This window comes from Melozone crissalis, unplaced genomic scaffold (assembly GCF_028551555.1).
Source record: "Melozone crissalis strain CALT ecotype California unplaced genomic scaffold, PUWL_Pcris_2 ptg000018l_1, whole genome shotgun sequence".
Classification (NCBI taxonomy): Eukaryota; Metazoa; Chordata; class Aves; order Passeriformes; family Passerellidae; genus Melozone; species Melozone crissalis.
The window spans coordinates 12,840,835-12,852,844 of NW_026535796.1; the positions used below are offsets into that span (position 1 = coordinate 12,840,835).

At 43.8% G+C, this 12,010-nt stretch overlaps 1 protein-coding gene across 1 annotated transcript in view; it reads left to right on the forward strand.

Moving 5' to 3' along the window:
* The first annotated feature begins 5,970 nt into the window (after window positions 1–5,970).
* Window positions 5,971–12,010, forward strand: part of LRP5 (LDL receptor related protein 5) — a 124,790-nt gene continuing 118,750 nt past the window's right edge. Inside the window, exon 1 of the mRNA XM_054275426.1 lies at window positions 5,971–6,064. Within this exon, the coding sequence (XP_054131401.1) occupies window positions 5,971–6,064 (94 nt within the window). The remainder of the gene's footprint in view (window positions 6,065–12,010) is intronic.

Sequence of the window (12,010 nt, forward strand, 5' to 3'; positions counted from 1 at the left end):
GAGAGCTGATCCAAACTGGCCAAAGGGATTATTCATATCTTAAAATGTCAGGTTCAGTATAGAAACTGGGAGAAGTTGGCCTGGAGCCACCAATCACTGCTGGAGGACAGGCTGGGCATTGGTCAGCAGGTGATGGGCAGTAGTATTGTGCTTCACCTGTGTTTCTTGGGGTTTACTCCTCTCCTTTTCATTGCTATTATTAGTGTCGTTATTGTTATTATAATTGTTATTATTGTTATGTTTTGTTTTAATTCACTTATTAAATTGTTCTTATCTCAGTCTATGAGTTTTGTTTGTGTTCTGATTCCCCTCCCCACAGGGTGGGGAGCAGCTGCATGATACTAGTTTCAGGCTGGGGTTAAACCACCACAATATAAGAAAGAAATGTTTTATATTGAGAGTAATAAAACACTGGGACAGGTTCCCCAGAGAGGTGGTTAGATACTCAATCCCTGGAACATTCAGGGTTGGTTGGACAGGGCTCTGAGCAGCCCGGTTTAGTTGAAGGTATCCCTGATTATTGCAGGGGTATTGGACTAGATACTTTTAAAAAGATTCCTTCCAGTCCAAAAAATTCTATGATTAATTTAGGGTTTTTCTCTCTCCCCTGCAATCAATTTCCATGTCCCTTCACAACATTTCCTCTTTCTGATACAGAACTTTGACTAATAGTTAATTTTGCAAGCAGCCTTGCAAATGTTGCTGTCATAGAGGTTTTAAAGAAAAACTTTAGCTCATACAGTGCAGGGAAATGCACTGACTGCTGTTCTGGTCGCTGTAGCAGGGAGTGTAGTTGTAACCAGAAAAGCATTCAGAAAAATGCCACCACCAAAAAAACCCACTGAACTATTTTTATGTTTTCAGGACTTTTTTTGGTGACATGTTTCCCAGGCAGTGTCAGCCCCTCTTTCCTGACAATGCCAGCCAGCAGGAGGTTTTGGGAACAGGCTCTTTACACTCATTGTCTCACTTAAATGTTCTTTAAGTTAGATAGCAGTGGAACCCCTGACAGACTTTTTTTAAATATTAGTTTTCCTCTTGCAAACCTATGTGAGCCATCTCTCTCCTTAAACTCACATCTGCCAGGAAGCCTCTGTCCTGAAGCACTCTGCTCCCTTGGCTTGCAGTGTCTCCTGATTTCCCTGTGTTTGAGTTATTGCCATGTGTGTCCCATTTATCCCTCTTGGAGCAGAAACTGCTGGCAGATGGGCCCTGGGTACTGCAGAAAATCTCAAGCAGTGGCAAACGCTAAGAGATTGCCATTCTCTGTCTTGTTCTTTCTGTGGTCCCACCTAAGTTTACCTGCAGCACTGTCTTCCCTTAAAAAAATGCCGTAACTATTTGAAAAAGACCCTTTTTTTTGTTGATCTCCCAGTTTCATTTGTGACTCCATAACCAAACTCTCTGGGATCACCACACTGGAAATGCTGGGGTTGCAATTCAGGTGTGGCACTGGAGCCCTCTCTGTGCAGGAAAGTTTTCCAGCTTACTATATGGTAAGATAATCATGTGCCTAATGCTCTCCAGTTATAGCTGTAATGCACCTGTGCTCTTTCACATGCTGCCTGAAAACTGTAGTTTTCTTCAATATTTAACTTTAATCTTTCACTGTGAATCATAAGAGTTTCATGCTTTTTCAATCCTAAAGATTTCCCAACAAGCATAAATAAGTTCTGTACAGACATTTTGAATGCTATAAAGTTTGACTTCCTTTTCATAGTTTCTTTTAGGACTGCCTTAAAAGGGCCCTACAACACACAGGTTGAAAGAGCATTGATTTTAATCTGTCTGCATGGCACACTGTGGTGGTTTAACTGTTAGTTCAGGTCAGAGTTGATCTGGGGAAGGGGAAGAAAACTCACACAAAGTTGTGTTGCTGAAATATTTCAGGGAATAATTAATTTGAAAAAAATTGTCTATTGTCCTTACACAGTGTCAGGGAAACTGCATGATGCAAAAAATGATACTGTCATTTTCTTTATGGATAAGAAAGTGGTGATGGTGACACTTTCCATCCCTTTCAGTCAACCTAACGAGTGGCAGTGCAGTCATTTAGGTTTAAATGTAAAGTATTATTTGGCACCTAAAACCCCACCCTTTCCAACACCTAAATGCTTCATGCAGGTTCAGAACCAAACCCAGCCCTTACCAAGACTACTTCAGATTTCTGCTTAGGAGGATTAATCTTAACTACAGCTGAATGCATAGATATGTTTTTCTCAGTGTGTCTATTTTTTGGAGAAGATGACGGAACCTGTATCCAGATAATACTTTCTGCTATAATTTCTGACTTGTTCTAGATTACCCGTAAACCTTTTCTCTTCTGATACAGGGTGATATAGAATAGAGGTCCCTACACACAATTTCTAACTGAAAGCTGGGAGTGAAAGGGTGAAGAAATGCATTTGGACGTGGGTAGAGGAAAATTATTTTGTCATATGGCCTAGGAAGTAAAGAAGAAAAATATTTTGATGATGCCTGTGTTTTTTACTGATCACTTTACCTTTCACTTGCAAAGCATGAAAGAGCAGCCTCAGTCTATCTGAGTTAAACTTGACTAAACTGCACTGCCCCAGAGGAACAAAGATGTGTGTCTTGGTACTGACATTCACCATGAAATAAACCTGGGTGTCAGTTGTAAAACAGTAGATTCACTTTAGTGCCTTCTGCAGTTGTCATTAAATGTTAGCTCCACAGGAGCCCAGACAGCTCTGGCAGCTGGGAGAGGAGGATACTGTAAACTGGGGTAGGAAGAAGAAATCCAGGAGGAGTAAACATGCAGAAACATCTGGAGCATTTCAGTCAAACCAAGTTTCCCAGCTGTGGTGCGATGGCTGCATTATCCTGGTGCTTAGACACAGCTCTTTGTTTTCCCTCCTTTATCTCTGTGTGCCCTTCCTTTCCCCACCAGGAATGGCGATGGAATAATGCAGGAACTGACCTGCTTTTACACCTTGGCAGGGGAGGGCTGGGCTCCCAGTCTGGATTTCCTCCCTTTCCTGCTTCCTACAATTGGGCTCCAAACTTGCTGCAGTTCATGTCAAACTGTAAACAGAAATTATGAAAGTTAGGAAAACTATTCCCTCTGCTCCTTTTATTGTAGGAAGAGAAACCAAGGAAATGTTGGACTGTGACTTGCCCTGAATCACACAAGAAATATTAGATGAAATGGGGCATTGGCTTTTTTGTTTTTGCATTCTTCGACACTGTGAGATGCAGCAGTATGAAAAGAGATCCCTCTTTCTTCAATTAAAATAAAGGATAGAATTATGCTTGTGCTATCCTGATACGTGGTTTTTGTTTGTTTATTTTCACACTGGTTTTTAATTTCTTGCAAAAATATGCACATTAGACATTTTGGGAATGTAACAGCTTTGCCTCCCCTAGTTTTGCTAAAAGGATTTTTGCAGGGCTGGAAAATAGATGGAAGGCAGCTTGCTCAGCTCATGACTTCAGATTTGCACAACTTTAGCTTCCTCCAAATTCCCCTTACAATATATTATCTAAATTTAAGATGGCATCTTCTGGGTTGGAGAAAGACTGTGTTCCCGGCTGTTACTGCATTTGCCATCACTTTAGATGAATGTTTTTAATGTTTTTTTAGCAGAGGTGTTGTGGTCAAAGCCCTAAAGATATGTTCTGGTAAGATTCTCTTCCCTAGTTGCCTGCCTCCATGGCCTGATCTCTCTTCTCATTTTGTTTTAGACAGTGAGTCAGTCTATTGCCCAATCTGTTCACATGCTGCTATCTCTCCCTTTTGGTATAAACTGCTGCCATTCCTAACTTGACCGTGCAGTTTGACAGGGTCAGATAGAGGGGTAATCAACTCTTGGATGGAGCAGAGATAGCAGCAGGATATCGCATCCTTGTATAGGACCTCAGGACCCAAGTTACCAAGTGCTGGGAGCAACTGCAGGCTGAAAGAGAACTTGCTGCTGCCCACCAGGAGCCTGTGGGCAGACTCACCCCCTCCACATGGCTTGGCAGTGGCATTGGAACAATGGATAGGTCATCTCAGCGGCTGATCCCTGATCTTGTTAGGGCCAGGGGCAGGAAGGGCAGGGAACCCTATTGCTCTGGTGCTGTTGAGGCCATCACAGGACAGCCTGGCTCTCCCTCCAGGCACACAAACCAGTTTTGTATATGGCCCCCAAGCTGATTAGGGTTTGGGATGGGAACCCCACTGTTCCCCACTGCCTGCTTCATGTGCCCTTTCTCTGCCTCTAACTTCAATTAACCCCACTTACTGTGATGCCAGGACTGCTGGGTAATTTCCACAATGCAGGAGGTTAGACCCATCAAAAGTAAAGTCCAATCACTGTCTTCAACAAAGAAATCTTTCTTCCAGTTACTTGTCTGGTCTTGGGAAATTTCTTTAAGCAGATGCAAAACAAAACCCTCATTCAGTTGGTGTTCACACAAAGTTTTTCCATTAATGATTTACAGCAGCCTAGATTTGGGTTCCAGTTTATTAGAGATCTACCACCAAAGACCAACTTCTGCTTTTCCTGCCTTCAAGGAAGTTGAGATTTTTCTAGGTTTTAAATGCCACCTAAAATGAGCCCTCTTTAAAATACATGTTCTCTATGTGTTAAACCAGAAGCAAGAGAGAGAAGAAAACCTTTTCTTCCCCCTTTATAGGTGATCTTTAATGTCAGCACTATAAGTCTTTTGTAATTCCTTGAATTTTAAAGTGCTTTCTGAGCTAAGTTGAGTATTGTTGACTTTAGAAACAAACCAAATCAAAACACTCGGCCTTTTCCCTTGCCAGGGAGGTCTGCAATGGAGTAACCAAGAGGACTTAAATAATTATTGAATATTTGATCTTGGTATTTGAGTTGGGCAGGGGTCCATGGGGACCGAGAAGAAATCTCAGCTGCTGCTCTAGCACCTACAGCAAAGCAGTGTGCAGCAACGGGTCAACCTGGAAGTCCCTAATTTCTGAAATGCAATGAAACTATTATAATGTGACATCCATTTGCTAAGTGTTTGCTTGTGATTTATGGCTTCTGCTCTGAGAATTGCAAAAACCGTTTAAAGGGCATGCTGGCAGACCCTTGTGATTTCCACCTCTATACAAGGCCATCCAGCAATCCTTTTTCTTATTGTCAAATCAGTGTCAGCACAAGGACACTGATGCCCAAAAATGGACACAACTGAAAATTCTGAACTTACGCCGTTTGGTTTTCTCCCTGGGAGAGAGACGGGGGCAGTATTCGGCCTGTGAAAGGTGCGGGATGTCTCAGTGTGAGCCGGGTGGTGTCAGCCCTCTGCACCTGGCCCCGGCACAAACCAAGCCCCATGTCACAGCGCAGTTTTTGCCTCTTTCCTGGTGGTAATGTGTTTATAGGAGCAGGTGGCATGCTTAACAGGGAGAGGGGGGGAAAGACGACAGAAGACTGTTGAATGCATTTTTCTTTGAAAACTAGTGTTTTGTGGAAGAGTGACTTAATAAAATGTTTGTTTTGGTGGGAGGAGAAAAGGAAAGAACGAACCTCCATTCGGGAAAAAAACAACCACTCTTTTTCCTGGAGACAGAAAAGGGGGCGGGCGTCCCCGCTGTTAACTTCCAAATCCACCAGCGAAAGGTTGCTTTTTGCACACGCAGCGTGCCATCTTCTGCAGCCTTCCCGGCTGGCTCTGGAGTGATAGCTGCAGCAGGAAGGAGTTAACAAGATAAAGCAGCGAGCTCCGGAGCCGCACCTCCTCCCCGCGCGGCCAGGTGTTCCCACGCGTGGGACGCGCCGCGGCGGGACGGTGCGCCCCCGCCCGCTCCCGGGATGCGGTGCGGGCCGGGATCCTCCGTCCCAGCCCCCTCCCTGGCGGCGGCCTGAGGAGGAGGAGGAGGAGGAGGGTCGGCTCCAGCGCCTCCCCCCTTCCCCGCCTCCCTCCTCGCCGAGCGCAGCGCCCCGAGCATGGAGCCTGCCTGAGACGCTCCGTGCGCTCCGGCAGCTGCTGCGGCGGCACAACATGGAGGCGGCGGCGGCCGCGCCGCTCCCGCTGCTGCTGCTGCTGCGGCTCCTCGCCGCCTCGGTGCTGCGCTGCGAGCCGGGCTCGGCCGGGGGTAAGCTCCTCGGGGCGTCGCGGGGCCCGAGCGGGCGGGGAGGCGAGCGCCGCTGTCCCTTTTGTTGTCGGACTTGGGCAAACTTTCCCCCGCGCTGCGCCGGGAGTGCGGCGGGGAGGGGCGGGAGCGGGGCCAGGCTCCCGCGGAGGCGCAGGACACGCACATGGACGAGACGGGCCGGGAGGAGCACGGGAGGCTGCCTGCGCCAGTTCCCCCCCAAAACTATCGCTCCTCTCCCCGCTTTCCTGCAGAAAGGGTGCGCAGGAAAAGGAGGCCTCTCCTCTCTGTTCCCTCGGGACATATCCCGCTTGGGGGCGAGGCGGTTTTCCCTCAGGGGTGGCTCAGGTAAACGCACAGAGTTGCAAAAAGAGAGACAAAAGTCGCCCACCCCCCTCGCCCCCCCCCCACTCCCGTCCTTCCGCGGTCTCAGGCAGGGATTTCTGTGGAGTTTGGAGGGGTCGGTGTCGGGTGTCGCTCAAACTCTTGGCCGGGCCGGGAAGGGGGTGGGGGGAAGGCGAGTTTGCTGTGTGTGCCCTGTGTTTCCCCCCTCGCCCCGGCTCCGGTGTGGGGCTGCGGGCGGGGGTCCGGTCCGGCCCGGCCCGGCCCCGCAGGCGATGCCGGAGCTGCAGTCCGGGTGCCCCGTCCCGGGCACGGAGCCTGCCCTCCGCTTTCCCTCGGCCGTTCCGTTTCTAAGCGAGTGTGCTAATCCTTCTAAATCACAAATAGACGGAGGCGGTGCAGTGTCTGCAGCATCCGTGGGGAGTGGGACGGTGTCCGTTCCTCCTGCGTGCGCCTTCGCTCCCGACTTTTGTCTCGCCCGAGACGGGGAGCTCGGGCTGCATGTGCGAGACTTCTTGGTTTTTGCTGCTGCATGTGGTCTGCCTGGATACATCACCCCGGTGCTTGAGCAAGCCGAAGCCTGGCTGTTGCGATTTCCTGGTAGTTTAGAAAACTCGGCAGTGTGGCCAAGGCTGTCAGAACATCACCTCAGGGCCTCTTTTTATTAGGCCACCCACCTTTTCAAACCTCCTGTAATTATTAGAACTGTCATTTAGAGCAAGAGAACAGACCATATTCTGCTGGCATCGTCATTCTGTATTTTTAGTTGGAGCTCTGTGTGGGTGTGTATTATGTATTGCTTATTCTGTCTAGATTATATCAAAAAGATACCCTTCATATCGCAGGGTCCACCTTCTCCATACACGCTGCCACAGTCTTTTGAAAATGTTTCTGAAAACCTGAAATTTGACTTGTTCCTTTCTGAACACTTATGTGTGTGTTCAGATGTTCACATTCCTGTTTGACTGAATGAAGCTAATGTAGCTTTTGGGGGGGTGGAGGGTGGAAATTGACTTCTAGGGTTCTTATATGAAGACTTCTTAAAGGATTTCCTTACATTTACTTAACAGGTTCTAATAGACAAGCCCCTTTTTAAAAAAGTGATAACTTTGTATTTGGAGTTCTTAGGAAAACAAGATTTCTTGACAAAACTAAGGAATAAGTTCTAGCTTGGAGTTGGGTTTTCTTTCACCTCGTTTGAGGGACTGATTAATTTAATATAGTGTATGTTTGATATGAGCAGTCACCTTCCTTAACATGCATGGAAGAACTGGGCTACAAATGTACAGTTTTTAATAATTAGTTAAGGAGTATTAGTTACAGATCTTAACGACATTGCCTTTGTTCTGCCTACTTATTAGGAAGGTTTTGTTGTGTTGATCTGGACAGTACTTTTAAGGACAGTTCATCCGTCCTTTTAGAAGGAGCGTGGTTGTACTATGAAAGGCTCTCCATGGATTTAATTCCCTTTCTGAGAATCCCTACTCTGAAAGGAGATGCTTGACTTTTAGCTATTAAAAGTAATTTGATGTGCTTATCTTAGAAATATGTAAATGCATCTCTGCATGATTTGGGATCTGCTGGGAGCTTCTGCAGCACTACAGCTTCACTGAAGTTTGGCATGTTGTAATAGATCTTGAATACTTTGGCTGTGAAATAATTTTGCTGTACAGCTCTTAAGTTCTTGCTTTGTATGTGGTGGTGTCACGAGTGGTTTTATTTATGTGGCTTGAAATGATGGTAAACCTGTTTCAGATATGGCTTGTACTTGACTCCTTTCACTGAAAAGACATAATGATTGTTGCATTTGGTCCTTCCTTGAAGGGAGGAATTTCTTGCTCATGCAAAGTATTTAATGCTTTTTCATTTTTGTGAAAATACCATAAGTTACGGATTCTTTCTATTGCACAGTGGGTATTTCATGTGGGGGTCTTAAAATGTTCAAGTAAGTTGAGGTAATTCTTGCTTAAGAGCTGTCTCAAGCCAAAATTATTTTTACTTAAACTCAAAAGTGCTTGCTTAACTGTGTCTTGTCATGCACGTGAATTTCCCAAAATAGTGAGATTGTATCTTAGTTTTCTTTAATGTAACAACTCTTTGCCTGATACCAACAAACACAGGCTACAGAAAGGTGAGAAGTGTGACCCAAGGAAGTGTGATGGTTACAGATACTTGAAACTAGGGGTGCAGCACAAAATAAAAAATGCTTTTGAGCACAACCAACCCTAAAATGACTTTTAATCCATACTGTTTACATGAGATAACCTACAGCTTGGGAAACCTGTTGCTGTGGTTAAATGTAGAAGGTAGCAGGAAAAATCACTTACTAATTTTATGACAGGGAAATGTGCTGTGTAGGAGTCCTCAAATGCATTTCAGTGCCATTTCAGTCAGTCTGTCATTGATTTAGGGGGCTAGTTACTATTTTCCTAATAACTATTACTAGCGTGATGTGAGGGTCTGTCACAAATTATGGTCATAAATCCTCTTGAAATAGTGAGGAAATAATGAAAGTTCAGGCTGACTGTGAAGTTTAGGTTCATGCTTAGACTCAAGCACTGAGTCTTCTTTCTCCAGGGAAAGTTAAATAGGTTTAACTGTCTTTAGGTATGTGAACTAATTTGTTACCATTTCATTTTAAATTAAATTATTTAGATTTATTTTAAAGCACACAGAGATGCTTTCAAATCACTCATACTATAGATGCCTGAAATCTGTAGATCAGCACGACACACAAAGTCAGTACTTAGAAGAACATGAATGTATTTCATCAATACCCCAGTGTAAGTTCCACCCTTGCCTCTTGCTGCTTTACCTTAAGAATTTTTATTTTAGTTGTTTATAATGTAGTTGTTGGTAAAACAGGCTATGGGTTTTGTCCCAGCTGTAAATTTTCTCAGTCCTGCATGTTTCTGGAATAAGGCAAGCCAAGGTAACTTTTTAGCAAACAGAGATTGTTTCTGGGAACTTGTTATCCTTTAGTGTTCGGGTAAGATTTGGCAGCGTAACAAGAAATAAAGGTTACAAAACCTCTCCTGGAATATAGACACACCTGACTTACTATATAAGACTGTCTACTGTAACTCTGCTTCTGGTTAAAAATTAACCAGCCCTGTACATTTCAAAGCATTTCTCTCTCTTTTTGTCAAAACAGAAATAAATTGCACTTGGTGAATTTCAATTGGTGGTGCTTAGAAACAGCTATAATAACAAGGTTTAGTTTCATGTTAGATCAGTATTTCTTGTGAGCTTACTGCATTGTATGAAAGCAGCCTGCCATCTTGAGACTAAGGACAATAATTTGGTTTAAATTCCTTCTTAGAATGAAGAGAAATAAAGCTACCTACAATACAATCTTGCTAAGAAATCCTCTTTTTTTTTTTCCTTATGTGTGTAACCCAAGGGTTATTAGACAGTCAAAATGGTTGGCTTTTGTAAGGTCAGAATTTCTCTTGAGAGTTGATGTCGCTGGAAAAAACCCCACAGCGCTGAGAACCCTTGAAAGAAATGGATGTTATTTTCTGCTCAAGACCTCACCTCTGTGGAGAACTCAAATAAGTACCAGCCTGAACTTCAGGGAGGAGTGACAGTAGAACAGTTATCCCCCCAAGTTTGTGGCATAGGCCAGCAACAATGCAGCTCTACTGTGCACAGTGGAAAACAGCATTTTCCTTAGATTTTGAGGCATGTGGATTGTTCTTTTTTTTTGGTATTCTTTCTGACAGGACATGTCTAACAACACTGCAAGCTCACCTAGGACAGGAGCAAAGAATTAAGATGATGGCTCGGGATGCTGGCTAGGCAAACCCATGTGCTGTTTGGACACTCAAGTCTTTCTGAAGGAGGCAAAGATGTGCCATCTCCTGATAGCTCACATCTAGGACTTCTAAACTGGAAAAAGTAGTTCTGGAGAGTCCTGCTGTTAAGTTAGGCTATGGAAAAGCTCATAGAGTCAAAGGATATTTTTAGCAATTCTTGAGATTTTGTGTGGTGAAACAGTTGTGGTGAGAACAGGAAAGAAAATGGGAACTATGTCCCACAAAGTATTGTTCAGTACAGTTGTTTGTTTGGAGCTTATGGGCCAACAATTCTTCTGGTTTCTTCTCTCTCAGAAAAATTGGAATGTGGAACTTAGCAGTGTCTAATCTTTGTGGTTTCTGTTTACTAAAGATTGAAACTATCTGTTAAGCCACCCAATTCGACTGAAAAGCTCCAAAGAGTGTAAGGAATGGGTGATGGGCTGGTAAGGATGTTGAGGGTCTATGTAATAAACAAGATTTTTAATTTAGCTCTTCTTTCCTTTATTCTTGCTTGACTCACACTTTGGCTGCCAGCACAGACAGATGTAAGGTGTCATTTTGTATTGATGTTAAATCCAGGGGTGATTTTTGCAAGGATGCCAATAAATTGACACATGCTTGATTTAAATTGGTGTGTTTGCTCTGGATGATAAAAGTGTTAAAGCAATTGAAACTGCTTTCAAACCAATAAATAATTTGTGGTGTGTTAGATTAACTTAATGGAAATAGCCTACTGGGAAAAGAGCTTTCTTGACTGTAAATCAGCTACAGAATTGTCTTCATTTCACAGTATGAAGGCTTTTTGCTATTGCAATAAACAGCACTGACAGCAGATGCAGTAGTAAGTTCTTGGTGAGATTGTCAGTGGTCTGAGGAGCTCAAATGTTGGCATGTGTGTTTAAAATGTGCCTGGTTAATAATATAATAATTGTCGAATTCTGTTTGGCACTTTTACTTTTTGAAATGCTGTATGCATTTTTAGCTAATTCTGAATGATCTGCAAGCGTGGCATCTGTTATTTATCATTATACATAAGGAAACTGAGCTTCCCCACTTAAAGTTCACTTACTTTAAACAGTAACAAAAGTTGTCTTTGTGGCAGGCAGAGTTTTTGAACTCTGGTCTTCCTGTTGAGACTATAGATGTAAACCAGGTAATTGTTCAATAAATCAAGTGTGGTGTTCCTGAGCTGTCATGAAAGGTGATGCAACTGGAGAAATGAAGTTGCAAGTGTGTTAGGGTAACTCTCCCCTCTATTATGGAAAATAGAAAGATGGGAAGTATATTTCTGGTTTTTATTTGGTTACACAAAGGTCTTGATTTTCATGTTTTTCTCATGAATTCTTGTTGAAGGGCATATGGTGTTCTGTGAAAGTGCAGTGTTTTTAATTTGGTAGTTCTGTCCTTACAAGACACCTGTTGGCTTGAGTTTTGTCTAAGAGGGAGAGAAATTACTGAGTTACTTATCTTGACATCTCTTCATGTGGCTTAGAATTTGATAACATTTTGTAATGGTGGTTCTCTCTTGCCCTTATTTAAATGCCATGACTGTACATTTTGTTTACATCACCATGTTGCATTAAATGTGATGCTTTATACATTTTTTAGTACAGGTTTTTGGAAGTGACTCGTTTCACATGATTGCTAAGATGATAAATTAACCCTGGGGGAATTCTTGATCCTCAGCCTTCAAGAATTAGACTGGAGGTAGGAGAGGGCAGTCAGTAGAGACAGAAGCTTGACCCCCCTTTCTGTGGTGTTTTCAAGAGTAAAGCAAGGCCAGAGAGTGTGTGTGAGTGTTGTCTGC